Here is a 17739-nt window from a genome sequence, read left to right on the forward strand (position 1 = left end):
CAGACTTGTAGCTTGGAGACTGCCAGGTGGACCTGACTTGTAAAGTTAAAGGGAAATAAGAGATGGCTTGTAGTCTATGATGAAGGAACACCGTCATGCTCTTCAATAAATCATCAACTCTGCCAGTGTGAGTTCAGGAAAACAAAACATGACCAGCCGTAGGCGTAACAGGACAGGGCTTATGTTCCCGAAGAAAGATGCTCCATTACCTGTCGGGGTCGTGGTGTTGGCCTTCCTGCTCTCCCGGTCCCCCTTCTGGGCCCACACGTGCACCGTGTACTCCACGCCCGGCCTCAGGCCCGTCAGGACGGCGCTGCTCTGTTCCTTCCCCACCGGGACCTCCCCGGAGTCTCCTTCAGCAGAGGTGTAGTGCACTAGGTACCTGTCGATGATGGCCTGCACCGGGTCCCAGGAGATGGTGGCTGTGTTCTCTGTCACCTGGTCGGTCACCAGGTTTTGGGGGCTGTCAATGTCTGAAAGGAAAAGTGCACTATTAATAAGCACCAAAAAGTGAGACGATGCTTCTTGGGTGAGGTAGCCTCCGTTCTAATGGTTTTCCCATCTCCTTTGTGGATTTTCAGTTGCTTCATGGACGTAGATCTCACCACAGCTGGACTCTTGGATCCTCAAGGAGGCAGCACAGGACAGCAGAATGAGCACTAGGTCAGAGTCACAGGAGCTACAATCCAGTCCCAGCCTGAGAGGCAGAGTGGAGGAGCAGGTGGAGCCTTGGGCTGGAGCCAGGGAACTAGGCCCAGCTCTGCCATCAGCCAGCGGTGGCCCTGGACAACTCTGCTGCCTCTGGCTGGGTCTCCACTCCTCATTTGTAAAATGTGGGCCTTGCCAAACAGATTTTAAGGTACCATAATATTCCATGAATATTCCACAAATCTGACTCCATGAATCATCAGTTAACTTTGTGAACTGTAGAAATCATTCACTTCTCTGTATCTGAGGTTTCTCAACTGTAAAATGGGCATATTGATTCTTGCTCTACCCATCCCAACAAAGTCCTCTGAGTACCAACTAAATGAGGAATATAATTCTCATTCCTTGCTGGTAGGAATGTAAAATAGTGCCACCGCTCTGGAAACAATTTGGCAGCTCCTCAAACAGTTAAACATAGAATTACCATATGGCCCAGGATTCCACTCCAAAGTATATAGCCAGAAGAATTGAAAACATATGGCCATACAAAAATTTGTACACAAAAACTTGTAGCGTCATTATTTATAATAGCCAAAAAGTGGAAACAACCCAAATGCTCATAAACTGACAAATGGATAAACAAAATGTATTATAACCATATAATGGAATATTATTCAGCAATAAAGTGAAATGTTGACACAAGCTACAACATGGATGAACCTTGAAAATATGCTTAGTGAATGAAGCCAGTCACAAAAGGCCACATATTATATGAATCTATTTATATGAAATGTCCAGAATAAGGAAATCTCTAGAGATAGAAAGTAGTAGTTTCCTAAGGCTGGGGGAAGTAGGGATGGGACAGACTGCTAATGGTATGGGGTTAGCTTCTGGGGTGATGAAAATATTCTGAATTAGACAGTGGTGATGGTTGCACTACTCTGCACATACTAAAAATGACTGAATTACACACTTTAAAAGGGTAGATTTCATAGTATGTAAATTATAACTCAATAAGTCTGTTCTTAAAAAATGAGGAAACAGAGATGAAAGAACTTTACAAAGTATGAACCGTTACTGTATAAAAATGCAAGCTTAGGATCCTCAGAACACAGCACACAGTACTCAAAGAGGATTTATCCACTAAGACAGCAATAACACCTCCCTGTTCCAAAGAGATTACAGCAAAAGCCATTTTCCTAAAGTACTTAGCTCACAGATCCCAACATGTGGTTTCTTTTTATTTCTTCCCTTTCAAGAGGAAATATTTAATGATTGATCACAAAGGAAATATACAATTGGAGGAACGGTCGGTGGATAAAACCAATCACCATTTACCTTCACAAGATCAAAGTGCGAGGCCAAGTATGAGCTCTTCATTATGACATAATGTGTAAAAACAGAGTGAGGGTTGGTGTGTGGTTTGACAGGAGTCTACCATCCTGCTCTTCCATAAATCATCAATTTTGCCAGTTTTAGAACAGAAAAACAAAACTTGACCTGCCATAGACAGTATGACAGGGCTTACATTTTCAAAGAACAATGCTCCATTACCTGTTGGAGCCTTGGTGTCGGCCTTCCTGCTCTCCTGGTCCCCCTTCTGGGCCCACACGTGCACCGTGTACTCCACGCCCGGCCTCAGGCCCGTCAGGACGGCGCCGCTCTGCTCCTTCCCCACCGGAACCTCCCCGGAGTCTCCTTCAGCAGAGGTGTAGCGCACCAGGTACCTGTCAATCACGGCGTGCACTGGGTCCCACGAGACGGTGGCCGTGTTCTCTGTCACCTGGTCGGTCACCAGGTTTTGGGGGCTGTCGATTTCTTTTTAAAAAGGAAAGGCTGAATTTTAGAGCCAAGCGGGGACATCCCACCTCCTCCTCATCATTCACGTTATCTTTATTAACGATACAATTCCATTGAAAACATTTTCCAGGGAAACAAGCCATTGGATATTAAAACAGGAAGGAATTAGATCTTCTCCAAATGTATCAACATGGAAATTTTCTGTCCTTCTAGTTCCCACGTGATAAAAGTCTCCTGAGCAACAAGATAAGCCACCCAAATGGAGACTGAAACAACCTCTTTTGTTATCTCCATGGTATCTAGCTATTTTGTTTCACAGAATTTGAGAGCTGAGAAGTTACATCTTTCAAGCTTCTTCTCTTGTATAAAAGGGGAGGAGAAGGGAGACCCAGCGAAATGAAGACTCCAAGATCCAACTGTTTTCTTGTGTTAAAACCTAGACGAGTTTCCTCTGAATTTTGAGCCCTCCCACCTTCTCAAGGCCTTTGTTCCCTTTCACCTACCCTCTTACCTGCAGCATCAATCTCTCCTCCTCTACCATTATTCCCAGACAAACAAGCTCTAGATCTCTCATCCCCCTGCTCAACTGACAAGCTTCTCAGGAGAACCGTCTGCATATCTCAGATTCACTCCTCTCCTCCCATTCACTCCTCAGCTCAATGAAGCTTGGCATTTTCTACAGCACAGCACTACAACTGCTAGTCTAGGTCACCAACAGCTCCATGTTGCCAAATCCTATGGACACTTGCCATCCTCGCGTTGCTCGACCTTTGAGCAGCATTTGTCAGAGCTGAGCCACTCCCTCTGCCTTGAAACACTCTCGGCTCTTGGCTTTCATGACTACACACTCCCTTGGGTTTCTCCTAACCCCTAACTCCTCCTCTTCAGTCTCCTTCATCAGCAGCCTGAAATGTCAGGGTGCCCAAGGTTTCCCCTCTTCCTCTCTCCCTACAGGTGATCTCACCCATGTCCACAGCTTTCAATCCCAGCCAGATGCTCACAGCTCCCCAGTATGTATCAACTCTGAGCCCTTGACTTGTATCTACAACAGCATATCCACCACATTGCCTAGCATGTATTAGACACTCAATAAATACTTGTTGAATCAATAAATAAGTCACTCAATTAACCAAGGAATCTCATGAGTATCTCAAGCTCAAATATCTAAACGTCTTAACGTTCCTCCTCAAACCTATTTATCACTCAGAAAATGATGCCCCAATCATCCATGTTACTCAAGTCAGAACACAGGTCATACTTGGTCCCTCACTTTCTTCCTGTCCCACACCTCATCCATCAACAAATACTGTCATTTATGCCTCCCAAATATGTGCCCAGATATCCCCTTTTCTCATCCCTACTGCCATCACACTTGTCCAAGTCATCACCACCTCTCCCCCGACTTTATTAAACTTCCCCCTTCTACACTTATCATCTCTTCCATTTATTCTCCTCTGGCGTGAATAACTGTTTAACAATGAATATCGCATCATGCCACTCTTCTTCTAATAAGTGTAGCACGCTCCCTCTTTGAAGCACCGTGTGGTCTTGTATGATCTGACCCTTCTTCCTTCCCCCATCGTCTCATGCCACTCTCTCTCCCATCCTCAATGCTCCAGCAACACCAGCCTCCTTTCAGTTCTTCAACCATCTCATGCTGTTCCAGCTCAGGACCATCACACATATTCTTCCCAAAATGGCTAGTTTTCCCCAATACACATTCTCCCCTTCCTCTGCAAGCACACTGCCCAACAGATCTCTCTGCAACGATGGGAATAGTCCATAATCTGTACTGCCCAATACAGTAGCAATTAGTCACATGTGGCTACTGACTATTGGAAATGTGGCTAGTATCATTGAGGGAATAATTTTTAAATTTTTGTTAATTAATTAAAATTTAGAGCTTCCCTGGTGGCGCAGTGGTTGAGAGTCCACCTGCCGATGCAGGGGACACGGGTTCATGCCCCAGTCCGGGAAGATCCCACATGCCGCGGAGCGGCTGGGCCCGTGAGCCATGGCTGCTGAGCCTGCGCGTCTGGAGCCTGTGCTACGCAATGGGAGAGGCCACAACAGTGAGAGGCCCGTGTACCGCAAAAAAAAAAAAAAAATTTAAAGAGCCACATGTAGCTAGTGGCCACTGTTTTGGGTGGGATAGTAGAACAGAATTGTAAGCTGGGCACACAGCCCTCCAGCTAAAGACTTCATTTCCCAGCCCCCCTTGTACTGAAGTCTGGCACTGTGTCTTGGATCTGGCCGGTGGAATGTGAGAAGTGATGTGTGCAGTGCAGTCATGCTCTTCCCTTTCCATTACCCCTTTCCACTGGTTGGAGTGAGGATAGGTGATGACCATGTAGATGCAGGCAACTCCCTAGGAATGGCTGAGCAACAATACGGAAGGAGCATAGGTCTCCTGTACCATGGAGCTACCCTATCAGCCTTGGTCCCTTACACTCTGACCATTCCACAAGAGAGAAGTAAACTTCTTTCTTATTTAAGCCACGGTTATTTGGGTGTTTCTGTCAATGTGTATCTTAACTATTGCTCCCCCATTCCATCCTTGCCCTGTTATTCTCTACACCTACACCATGTTTATCTTGTTCATAGAACTTATTATAATTTATACTTATAAATGTGTTTGCTTGTTGATTGTCTTTCCCACTGGACTTCAAGAGAGTAGGAAATGTATTTATTTTGTTCACTGCTGTAGCCGAGGCCTGGCACTTATAAATATTCATTAAAATTTAGCTACATGGGGCTTCCCTGGTGGCACAGTGGTTGAGAGTCTGCCTGCCGATGCAGGGCACACGGGTTCGTGCCCCGGTCTGGGAAGATACCACATGCCGTGGAGCGCCTGGGCCCGTGAGCCATGGCCGCTGAGCCTGCGCATCTGGAGCCTGTGCTCCGCGACGGGAGAGGCCACAACAGTGAGAGGCCCGTGTACCGCAAAAAAAAAAATAATAATAATTTAGCTACATGTTGAAATGAACACAGAGCTCCAGCTGCCAAGGGTAACACTTGTTCCTTTAAACTAAGCACCATATATTAAGTAAAAAATAAAACAACTTGCCACAAAAAAGTACTTTAACCCAGTGTTTTTAAGAATTTTATATTGGCTTTACCTAATTCCCTATGATTTCTTATAACTGATTAAAAACACAGGCTTTGGAAAACACTTTTAAGACATTCCTGGAACTGCTCAGTACTGAGCCCATAACTGTGCTTTGTTCTTTCTTTAGGTGAACAGAGTTTTTTTTACAGCAAACTCTCCTAAAATAGTCTACAGTCCTTGAGGTCATGGGCCACAAAAGCAGCAGGGCCATAATTCAACAGTAGTAGATCAGCCCACAGTAAACACCCTACTTTGCTTTTCTCTTCTCTCCCGTTACCTGTCAGGGCCGTGGTGTCGGCCTTCCTGCTCTTCCGGTCCCCCTTCTGGGCCCACACGTGCACCGTGTACTCCACGCCCGGCCTCAGGCCCGTCAGGACAGCGCTGCTCTGCTCCTTCCCCACCGGGACCTCCCCGGAGTCTCCTTCAGCAGAGGTGTAGCGCACCAGGTACCTGTCAATCACAGCCTGCACTGGGTCCCAGGAGACGGTGGCCGTGTTCTCTGTCACCTGGTCGGTCACCAGGTTTTTGGGGCTGTCAATGTCTGAAAGGAAAATGAGGATCAATAAACACTATTACTAGAGTGAGACCTTGTGGCCATGCTGTTTGGGCTGGGGCAGCTTCCTCTTCTTAGAATCTTCCTATCTCACATGTCAGTTTTCAGTTGTTTCATGGGTGTAGATCTCTTTCTACATCTGGACTTGTGGGTTTTCAAGGCGGCAGAACAGGACAGCAGAATGAACAGTAGGACCAGAGTCAGAAGAGCTGTGGCCCTGGACAACTCTGCTGCCTCTGGCTGGGCTTCAGCTTCTTGATCTGTAAATCTGGACTTCAGGTTGGATGGACTCCAAGATTCCTTCGAGAACTAATGTTCCATGCATGCATCTCATTTCAAACATTACTAACTTGTTTTGTGAACTTGGGCAAGGCACTTCACTTCTCCACATTCGTAACATTGAGCTGTTAATAGTTATTGTACATATCTCTCTGAGTAGTTCTGAAAACCAAGACAAAAAATGTCATGTAGAAAGGGGCCTTGAGGGCTTCCCTGGTGGTGCAGTGGTTAAGAATCCGCCTGCCAATGCAGGGAACACGGGTTCGAGCCCTGGTCCGGGAAGATCCCACATGCCGCGGAGCAAGTAAGCCTGGGCACCACAACTACTGCGCCTGCATGCCACAACTACTGAAGCCTGTGTGCCTAGAGCCCGTGCTCTGCTACAAGAGAAGCCACCGCAATGAGAAGCCTGCGCACCGCAACGAAGAGTAGCCCCCACTCGCTGCAACTAGAGAAAGCCCGTGCACAGCAATGAAGGCCCAATGCAGCCAAAGATAAATAAATAAACAAATAAATAAGAAGAAAGGGGCCTTGAAAATATTAAAGTATCACAGTGCTTATAGGAAAAAAAGGCAGGCAGAAATAATATTAGTGTATACCCTGTAGAGATGGGTATTATGTGAGTTAATAACATGCCCCTTATGACAGCTCCTGGCACAGAGTGGATGCCCAAAGACCATAAGCTATTTTAGATGATATCAGTTTGTTGATATTTTATGAATGTACAGGATTATGTTCCTCCATACTACACACAGGGAAGGTGTTAGAATATGTATTCACCAAGAAAATAATAGCGTTTCTTTGTTCCACATACAGGCATACCTCATTTTACTGTGCTTCTCTTTATTATGCATCAAAGACATTGCACTTTTTACAAATTGAGAGTTTGTGGCAACCCTGCATCCAGCAAGTCTACTGGCACCATTCTGCATGTGCCAATAGCATTGGCTCACTTTGTGTCTCTGTGTCACATTTTGGTAATTCCCATAATATTTCAAACTTTTTCATTATTATTTTATTTGTTATGGTAATCTGTGATCAGTGATCTTTGATGTTACTACAATTTGCTGAAGGCTTACATGATGATTAACATTTCTTAGCAATAAAATATTTTTAAATTAAGCTTTTTTAGACATAACACTATGGCACACTTAATAGATACAGTGCAATGTAAATGCAACTTTTATATGTACTGGGAAACAAAAAATTCATGTGACTTTTTGTACTGTGATGTTTACTTTATTGTGTTCGTCTGGAAGCGAACTCACGACATCTCTGAGGTATGCCTATAGTTCACTGCAAAAGCCATTACCCTAAGGTCCTATCACATATATGCAACAGTATGTTCAAGTGGGACTATTCTTATCTTGGTTTAGGCTGTGACCCCCAAGAAAATTGGTATTTACTTTCCAACCTGAGGGCCCACAGCCAAGGCAGGACCAACAGTTTTGTGACCTTTGATTGACCAACCAACTCCAGACTACGAAAGAGGCTGGAGAGTACAAACAGGTGGGACTTAAAAGAGTGGATTTCTTTGGAGAGAGTTATACCGTGAGTCCCATGGGTGAGAGCCAAGCCTCGAATAAGCAGTTGCAATGGGATCCCTTAAAGAGCTGCTTATATATACTCCAGAGCAAAAGTTCTCAACCAGGGGTGATCAGCAATGTCTGAAGATATTTTTGGTTCTCTCAGTTCAGTGTGGAATGGGGAGGCTCATGGCATCAAATGGGTAGAGGTCAGGGATGCAGCTAAACATCCTACAATGCACAAGACAGACCCCTGCAACAAAGAATTATCAACAGTGCCAAGGTTGAGAAACCCTGCCCAAAGCTTGGGGAACACCGTGGGCTGGTGTCTGACATGTGCCTAAAATATCTGAGAGGTGAGAAAACAGCTGGTTTTGCTGCTGCAGAGCAACAAGAGGCTGCAGCATTGCAACAGACCCATACATCTGGCTGCATGGACAAAGGATGCGTGTGTGTTCCCCATGGACCAGATGTGGGCTGAAGAAAGGAAAGCCCACCTGGGACTGTTTTAGAAGCTGTCCAAGAGGATCACCCAGAGGGGTGAGGTGGGCTCACCTCACGCCTCACCAGAGAAGGGCACTGGAGGGCACCCCCAGATGTATGGGCAGAGGGGAGTAGGAGACCAGTAGGAGACATGCATGTATCTACAGAATCACTACAGTGAAAGAGGACAGATGAGGTGACTCTGAAGAACACAAGGAAGTGTTCCATGAAGGAAAAGTTAGTTTTAACCCTTGTTAGGCCCCATGACAGACCCAAGCCAGCTGTGACTATTACTGTCAAGCAAGATCCCTCACCTCTCCTCCTCCCGACACCCCTTACCTCCCACGTACCAAACATAAATGGGTCAGGAACTCGAGTTAGCACTCTGGAAGGACAGTGCTTAAAGAATAGACTAGAAATACAAGAGAAGCCGAGCACGCCCCCTTCAACGGCAGGCAGTTAGCCCACAAATGGCCCAAGCTGATGGAGAGGAGCAGGTTTAAAGTTACATAAAGTATGTACAAGTACATGGATGTAGACGTCTTAATTACTAAAATGATACATATTGAATGCTAAAAGTGACTAGACATTTGCTTAGTTTGAGCTAATAAAACGTTATAATTTCTGCATAAAACGCTCATCCAAAGAGCAGAAACAAAAATAAGCACCACAGAAAGGCTTTATTTATTTATTTAACATCTTTATTGGAGTACAATTACTTTACAATGGTGTGTTAGTTTCTGCTGTGTAACAAATTGAATCAGCCATCCATATACATATATCCCCATATCTCCTCCCTCTTGCATCTCCCTCCCACCCTCCCTTTCCCATCCCTCTAGGTGGACACAAAGCACCGAGCTGATCTCCCTGTGCTATGCGGCTGCTTCCCACTAGCTATCTATTTTACATTTGGTAGTGTATATATGTCAATGCTACTCTCTCACTTCGTCCCAGTTTACCCTTCCTTCTCCCCGTGTCCACAAGTCCATTCTCTACATCTGCGCCTTTATTCCTGTCCTGGCCCAAGGTTCTTCAGAACCTTTTTTTTTTTTTTTTTGTAGATTCCATATATATGTGTTAGCATATGGTATTTGTTTTTCTCTTTCTGACTTACTTCATTCTGTATGACAGTCTCTAGGTCCATCCACCTCACTACAAATAACTCAATTTCATTTCTTTTTATGGTTGAGTAATATTCCATTGTATATATGTGCCACATCTTCTTTATCCATTCATCTGTCAATGGACACTTAGGTTGCTTCCATGTCTTGGCTATTGTAAATAGAGCTGCAATGAACACTATGGTACATGATTCTTTTTGAATCATGGTTTTCTCAGGGTATATGCCTAGTAGTGGGATTGCTAGGTCATATGGTAGTTCTATTTTTAGTTTTTTAAGGAACCTCTATACTGTTCTCCATAGTGGCTGTATCAATTTACATTCCCACAAACTGTGCAAGAAGGTTCCCTTTTCTCCACACCCTCACCAGCATTTATTGTTTGTAGATTTTTGATGATGGCCATTCTGACCAGTGTGAGATGATACCTCATTGTACTGTTAATTTGCATTTCTCTAATGATTAGTGATGTTCAGCATCTTTTCATCTGTTTATTGGCAATCTGTATATCTTCTCTGAAGAAATGTCTGTTTAGGTCTTCTGCCCACTTTTGGATTGGGTTGTTTGTTTTTTTGATTTGAGCTGCATGAGCTGCTTGTATATTTTAGATATTAATCCTTTGTCCATTGCTTCGTTTGCAAATATTTTCTTCCATTCTGAGGGTTGTCTTTTCGTCTTATGGTGTCCTTTGCTGTGCAAAAGCTTTTAAGTTTCATTAGGTCCCATTTGTTTTTGTTTTTATTTCCATTTCTCTAGGAGGTGGGTCAAAAAGGATCTTGCTGTGATTTATGTCATAGAGTGTTCTGCCTATGTTTTCCTCTAGAGTTTTACAGTGTGTGGACTTACATTTAGGTCTTTAATCCATTTTGAGAGTTTTTTTGTGTATGGTGTTGGGGAATGTTCTAATTTCATTCCTTTCCATGTAGCTGTCCAGTTTGCCCAGCACCACTTATTGAAGAGACTGTCTTTTCTCCATTGTATATTCTTGCCTCCTTTATCAAAGATAAGGTGACCATATGTGCATGGGTTTTTCTCTGGGCTTTCTATCCTGTTCCATTGATATATATTTCTGTTTTTGTGCCAGTACCATACTGTCTTGATTACTGTAGCTTTGTAGTATACTCTGAAGTCAGGGAGCCTGATTCCTCCAGCTCCGTTTTTCTTTCTCAAGATTGCTTTGGCTATTCAGGGTCTTTAGTATTTCCATATATATTTTGAAATTTTTTGTTCTACTTCTGTGAAAAATGTCATTGGTAGTTTGATAGGGATTGCACTGAATCTGTAGACTGCTTTGGGTAGTATAGTCATTTTCACATTGTTTATTCTTCCAATCCAAGAACATAGTATATCTCTCCATCTGTCTGTACCATCTTTAATTTCTTTCATCAGTGTCTTACAGTTTCCTGCATACAGCTCTTTTGTCTCCTTAGGTAGGTTTATTCCTAGGTATTTTATTCTTCTTGTTGCAATGGTAAATGGGAGTGTTTCCTTAATTTCTCTTTCAGATTTTTCACCATTGAAAAATGATGAATGTGTATAGGACTGCAAGAGATTTCTGTGCATTAATTTTGTATCCTGCTACTTTACCAAACTCATTGATTAGCTCCAGTAGTTTTCTGGTAGCCTCTTTAGGATTCTTTATGTATAGTATCATGTCATCTTCAAACACTGACAGCTTTACTTCTTCTTTTCTGATTTGGATTCCATTTATTTCTTTTTCTTCTATGATTGCTGTGGCTAAAACTTCCAAAACTATGTTGAATACTAGTGGTGAGAGTGCACAACCTTGTCTTGTTCATGATCTTAGAGGAAATGGTTTCAGTTTTTCACCATTGAAATGATGTTGGCTGTGGGTTTGTCATACTTGGCCTTTATTATGTTGAGGTAAGTTCCCTCTATGCCTACTTTCTGGAGGGTTTTTATCATAAATGGGTGTTGAATTTTGTCGAAAGCTTTTTCCGCATCTATTGAGATGATCATATGGTTTTTCTCCTTCAATTTGCTAATACGGTTTATCACGTTGATTGATTTGCATATATTGAAGAAACCTTGCATTCCTGGGATAAACCCCACTTGATCATGGTGTATGATCCTTTTAATGTGCTGTTGGATTCTGTTGCTAGTATTCTATTGAGGATTTTTGCATCTATGTTCATCAGTGACATTGGCCTGTAGTTTTCTTTCTTTGTGACATCTTTGTCTGGTTTTGGTATCAGGGTGGTGGTGGCCTCATAGAATGAGTTTGGGAGTGTTTCTCCCTCTGCTATATCTTGGAAAAGTTTGAGAAGGATAAGTGTTAGCTCTTCTCTAAATATTTGATAGAATTTACCTGTGAAGCCATCGGGTCCTGGGTTTTTGTTTGTTGGAAGATTTTTAATCACAGTCTCAATTTCAGTCCTTGTGATTGGTCTGTTTATATTTTCTATTTCTTCCTGGTTCAGTCTTGGAAGGTTGTGCTTTTCTAAGAATTTGTCCATTTCTTCCAGGTTGTCCATTTTAGCAAGCCTTAGGTGCTTGTAATAAGCTCTCATGATCCTTTGTATTTCTGCAGTGTCAGTTGTTACTTCTCCTTTTTCATTTCTAATTTTATTGATTTGAGTCTTCTCCCTTTTTGTCTTGACAAGTCTGGTTAATGATTTATCAATTTTGTTTATCTTCTCAAAGAACCAGCTTTTAGTTTTATTGATCTTTGCTATTGTTTCCTTCATTTCGTTTTTTTTTCCAATCTGATCTTTATGATTTCTTTCCTTCTACTAACTTTGGGGTTTTTTCTTCTTCTTTTTCTAATTGCTTTAGGTGTAAGGTTAGATTGCTTATTTGAGATTTTTCTTTTTTCTTGAGGTAGGACTGTATTGCTACAAACTTCCCTCTTAGAACTGCTTTTGATGCATCCTATAGGTTTTGGGTCATCGTGTTTTCATTGTCATTTGTTTCTAGGTATTTTTTGATTTCCTCTTTGATTTCTTCAGTGATCTCTTGGTTATTAAGTAGTGTATTGTGTAGCCTCCATGTGTTTGTATTTTTTACAGATTTTTTCCTGTAATTGATATCTAGTCTCATAGTGTTGTGGTCGGAAAAGATACTTGATACGATTTCAATTTTCTTAAATTTACCAAGGCTTGATTTGTGACCCAAGATATGATCCATCCTGGAGAATGTTCCATGAGTACTTGAGAAGAAAGTGTATTCTGTTGTTTTTGGATGGAATGTCCTGTAAATATCAATTAAGTCCATCTTGTTTAATGTATCATTTAAAGCTTGTGTTTCCTTATTTATTTTCATTTTGGATGATCTGTTTATTGGTGAAAGTGGGATGTTAAAGTCCCCTACTGATTGTGTTACTGTCGATTTCCCCTTTTATGGCTGTTAGCATTTGCCTTATGTATTGAGGTGCTCCTATGCTGGGTGCATAAATATTTACAATTGTTATATCATCTTCTTGGATTGATCCCTTGATCATTATGTAGTGTCCTTCTTTGTCTCTTGGAATAGTCTTTATTTTAAAGTCTATTTTGTCTGATATGAGAATTGCTACTCCAGCTTTCTCTTGATTTCCATTTGCATGGAATATCTTTTTCCATCCCCTCACTTTCAGTCTGTATGTGTCCCTAGGTCTGAAGTGGGTCTCTTGTAGACAGCATATATACGGATCTTGTTTTTGTATCCATTCAGCCCAACTGTGTCTTTTGGTTGTTGCATTTAATCCATTTACATTTAAGGTAGTTATCGATATGTATGTTCCTATTACCATTTTCTTAATTGTTTTGGGTTTGTTATTGTAGGTCTTTCATAGAAAGGTTTTAAACCAGTGAGGAGTGAAGCAAATTTGGTTTTGGATCAACCATCCCTCAGCATGATAGTTACTTGTGCTTTCTTCATATTTATTCTTTATGAAGGGGAAGCCTTTAGGCATTAAAAACAAAGCAGGTGCACAGGCAGAGAACAAATGACAATGAGCAATAATGTCAATGTTTAAAGAGCAAGCTTTGGTCTTTAACCAAATAGAACAAGCTATGCATTCTAAGAGAAGCCATTCTATTTAAGAAAGGGGTACACAATTTACTATGCAAGGATACCAGCCTAATCATCCTTGAGCCTCCCTTTCAGCCAAGGTCAGAGAAGGAAAACCAACCTAGATGGACATCAGCTTAGCAGTGACACAGGGATGATGCATGTTCCATTACCTGTCAGGGCCTTGGTGTCGGCCTCCCTGCTCTCCTGGTCCCCCTTCTGGGCCCACACGTGTACTGTGTACTCCACGCCCGGCCTCAGGCCAGTCAGGACGGTGCTGCTCTTCTCCTTCCCCACCGGAACCTCCCCGGAGTCTCCGTCAGCAGATGTGTAGCGCACCAGGTACCTGTCAATCACGGCCTGCACTGGGTCCCAGGAGACGGTGGCCATGTTCTCTGTCACCCCATCGGTCACCAGGTTTTGCGGGCTGTCAATTTCTTTAAGAGAGATGAAGGAGTGTATCATTTGCCAACTCTGTAATTCGTGAAAGGCCAGCACACAAACAACCAAAATGATGACCTCAACAAATTTCAGAGTCTGTTATATGCCAATGGCTTGGATAACTTTAGGGTTTAATTAAGCAAGTGGTCTGAAATTTCCAAGAATGAGCTATTTGCATTCAGACGAAGCCAATATTCAGTCTCAACTGTATAAACTTTTTCCACAAGTTGCCTTTGGATAAAAAGAATTCATTTTCATATACAAATTTCTCCTTTACCCTGGGTTTACAGAATATACTCCTTTCGTTCCTGGCTCCTTGTACCTGAAAGCAATTATATTTCAATAAATCTGTGCATCCGCTCTAATATTTTCCTTTGGAAGAAAAATAGCCCAGAAGTAGGACCTGTCAGTTCTTTCCATATAAAACATTATGTCTGAGGCCAGAGAAATGGGAGACTTTTAAAGTGAAGGTATTTGAGGTCTAGGCTGATAAAAATAATCCTACTTGTAGGGATTTTCTGTCTGGGTTTCTAGGCAGTTAAACTGGGTTGAAACGTGGGCTACACTATTTCCTGGTTGCTAACTTTTGACAAACTATATAGCTTAAGTCTTGGTCTCCTCATCTCTACAAAGAAGGAACTATCAGTACCTACTTCTGGGTTATGGTGAATAGTACATGAGATATTGCACAGTAAGTGCTGAAATATGAGCTCTTTTTTATTACTAATGTCACTTGAGGTATGAAACATCACTTTCTCCTCAAAAATATAAACTCTTAAAAAGTCAAAAAAACAAGGAATTGGGTGCAATGATTAGCATGCCCTTATGATCATGTTTCAAAAACCACCTCCTTGAAAAACTGAGCTTTCTGTGATAGCAGCTGCATTTCAAACCTGTGCACCATCACTTGCCAGCTCGGCCAGGCCAGGTCAGTGGGATACACAGCCAAGGGAGGCCTTGCTAGAAGGAGCACAGGACACCTGACATGAAAGACACACAGACAGCTGACATGAAAGGACAAACAATTTACCCGGGGATTCTATGCTGGCTTCAACGCCCCAGCCTCATCTTTCCCTACTGCACACCCTCACAGACCTACCCACCATAAACACCACTAAAGATGACATTGTTAACATAAGTGTATATTAAGACATGACAGAAAACCAACCTGTCATATTCCCACACCTTTAGGTCTCTGCATATGCTGCTCCCACTGCTAACAGCCACACATCCTTCTAGATTCCGTTCAGGGGTCACCTATTCCTATAGGCTGCCATGACCCCTCTAAACCCCACTTTTTTTCAGGTTCCCATATTCCAGGGTTATTTGTTTGCTCTGGAACATAACTCACTGCACTTTGTCTTTTTCACTTGTCTCCTCTACCCACCGGATTGTGAATGCCATATGAGCACAAACTGTGCTTTTACCTTTGTACCCCCAGAGCCTAGCTCTGTGCCTGACACCCCCAGCAATACCACACCCCAGTGGCTCCCCGTGATCTGGGGTGCTTTCCTTGCACCATGCCCACCTGAGAAAGGGGAAGTCTCTTCTCCATTCCAACTTCCACTGTCTTAAAAAGGTTGACCCACATGCTCTTTCTTTTCATAGCACTCAAAATCCTAGTGAATGGAGGGCCGTGTGTAATATAAACCAGGAGCTGGTAATCTAGAGCTCATGGGCCAAATCTGACCCACTGCCTATTTTTATAAATCAAATTTTATTGGAACACAGTCATGCTAGTTCATTTCCATACTGTCTATGGATGTTTTCTCATTTCAATGGCAGAGTTGAGCAGTTGCAACAGAGACTTTATGGTCCCCGAAGCTGAAAATATTTACTATCTGGCCTCTTACAGAAGGTTTCCTGACCTCGACTTTAAACAAACTAGGTCTCACCATCCTTACTGTCAACTTCTCCTTCCCCTGGAGGAGACAAGGCCCATCTGGCCCCAGGAGACTATGCAACACAAAGTGCTTCAAGGTCAAATGCAGATTAACATTTCTGTGCACTGAATGTTTGTGTCCCCCCACAAAAGTTTATATGTTGAAGCCCTAACCTCCAATTTGATGGTATTTGGAGGTGGAACCTTTGGGAGGTGATTAGGTTTAGAAGAGGTCATGAGGATGGGGGCCCCCATGATGGGATTAGTGCCTTCCTAAGAAGAAGAGGAGACCAGAACTTCCTCTCTCCACCATGTAAGAAAGAAGGTGGCCATCTGTAAGCCAAGAAGAGAGCTCTCACCAATAAGTGAACCAACTGGCACCCAGATCATGGGACTTTCCAGGCTCCAGAACTGCTGGAAATAAATTTCTGTTATTTAAACCACCCAGTCTATGGTATTTTGCTATAGCAGCCCGAACAGACTAAGACACATTTTAAGAAATAAGCATGACTATCATTTATGTAGCACTCTCTATGTCAGGCACTTACATGAATTAACTCATGTAACCCTCACACTAACCCAGTGATGTAGACATTCATATGCCCCATTTTACAGACAAGAATCTGAGGAACAGAGGCAAAGCAACTTGCCCCAAATCACTCAGCTAGTAAATGGTAGAGCTGAGATTAAAACTTGGACAGTCAAGCTTCTGAAACCATATTCCTAACCAATTATCAGCTTCTCTGAGAGTCTCTACACTAAGTGTCCACAAAAAAGGCCAATCAATAAGTGAATTGTTTTCTATGATTCCTGTCAAGTGTTTGGAACTTCAAGTGGACTCCAGGATTAGGCTTCTCTGAACTCAGGGACAGTGCCAGAGGAGGTTTTAAGCAGAAGGAATATCTGGGATACACCCCCATGCAGCCTCAGGACACCCGCAGGCCCCAGCTGAGCAGAACAACTGGATGGAGTAAGGGAGCCCTCACACTTTCTGAAAGCTTCAAGTCAGAATTGGTACATTTGGTAAATGTTGACTCAGGAGGCAAACCATTTCCATGGTCTGAAAGAGAGCTCCAGATTACATGCAACATGCCTGTACAGTCACTGCAAACTGAGATGAGCATTCAAATTCACTGTCAGCTCAATGTTTTGAGTTTTAATGTCCAAAAAATGAAAATTAGAAAGTGTTCCTCTACTCCAAGGGAGTTGCATATGGAATTCCAACCCAAATAAGTATGACCTTCTGTATCAAATAAAAAGGATGGTCTCTTTTGCTTGAGGTTAAAAAGGAAAAAATTCATAATTATGAAATTTGAAATTGCCTTTGCAACCCCCCACCCACACACCTGCAAACGAAAAAGTTGATGCTAGGTGGGCATCAGCCTCCTGATTCAAAAATCAATCTTCTCCTTGCCATGAGGAAACCTGTTTCTTTAGAGATGGGAGACAGTAAGAATGAGTGAAGACTCCCATCCTTCTGTTACCTGTGAGGGCCTTGGTGTCGGCCTTCTTGCTCTCCTGGTTGCCCCTCTCAGCCCACACGTAGACTTTGTACACCTCTCCTGGCTTCAGGCCCGTCAGGACGGTGCTGCTCTGCTCCCTGTACACAGCTGTGTCCTTCATCTCCCCGTCAGTGGAGATGTAGCGCACCACATACTTATCAATGACAGCCCGGACTGGGTTCCAGGAGACCATCGCTGTGTCTTCTGTCACTCGATCAGTGACCAAATTGGTTGGACTATCAATCTCTTCATAAAAATATATGAGAAAGAAAAAGTAGAGAAGGCATCTGGCTGGTCAAGATCACAAATGTTTCAAGATTGAGTGCATCTGGGTGACCTGGTTCCATAGTCTATGCAATGCAAGAGGCCCTCTCCATCATCTGTGAC

The 17739-nt window shown here is 42.9% G+C and overlaps 1 protein-coding gene across 1 annotated transcript in view; it reads right to left on the reverse strand.

The window, feature by feature from the left end:
* Positions 1–17739, reverse strand: part of TNN (tenascin N) — a gene marked incomplete at its 5' end in the record, with an annotated part of 52225 nt that overhangs the window by 16890 nt on the left and 17596 nt on the right. The window contains 5 exons of the mRNA XM_079935829.1: positions 210–473; positions 2203–2466; positions 5835–6098; positions 13701–13964; positions 17335–17598. Of these exons, the coding sequence (XP_079791955.1) occupies positions 210–473; positions 2203–2466; positions 5835–6098; positions 13701–13964; positions 17335–17598 (1320 nt within the window). The remainder of the gene's footprint in view (positions 1–209; positions 474–2202; positions 2467–5834; positions 6099–13700; positions 13965–17334; positions 17599–17739) is intronic.

The sequence above is a fragment of the Stenella coeruleoalba genome, assembly GCF_951394435.1.
Source record: "Stenella coeruleoalba genome assembly, chromosome: 1".
Lineage (NCBI taxonomy): Eukaryota > Metazoa > Chordata > Mammalia > Artiodactyla > Delphinidae > Stenella > Stenella coeruleoalba.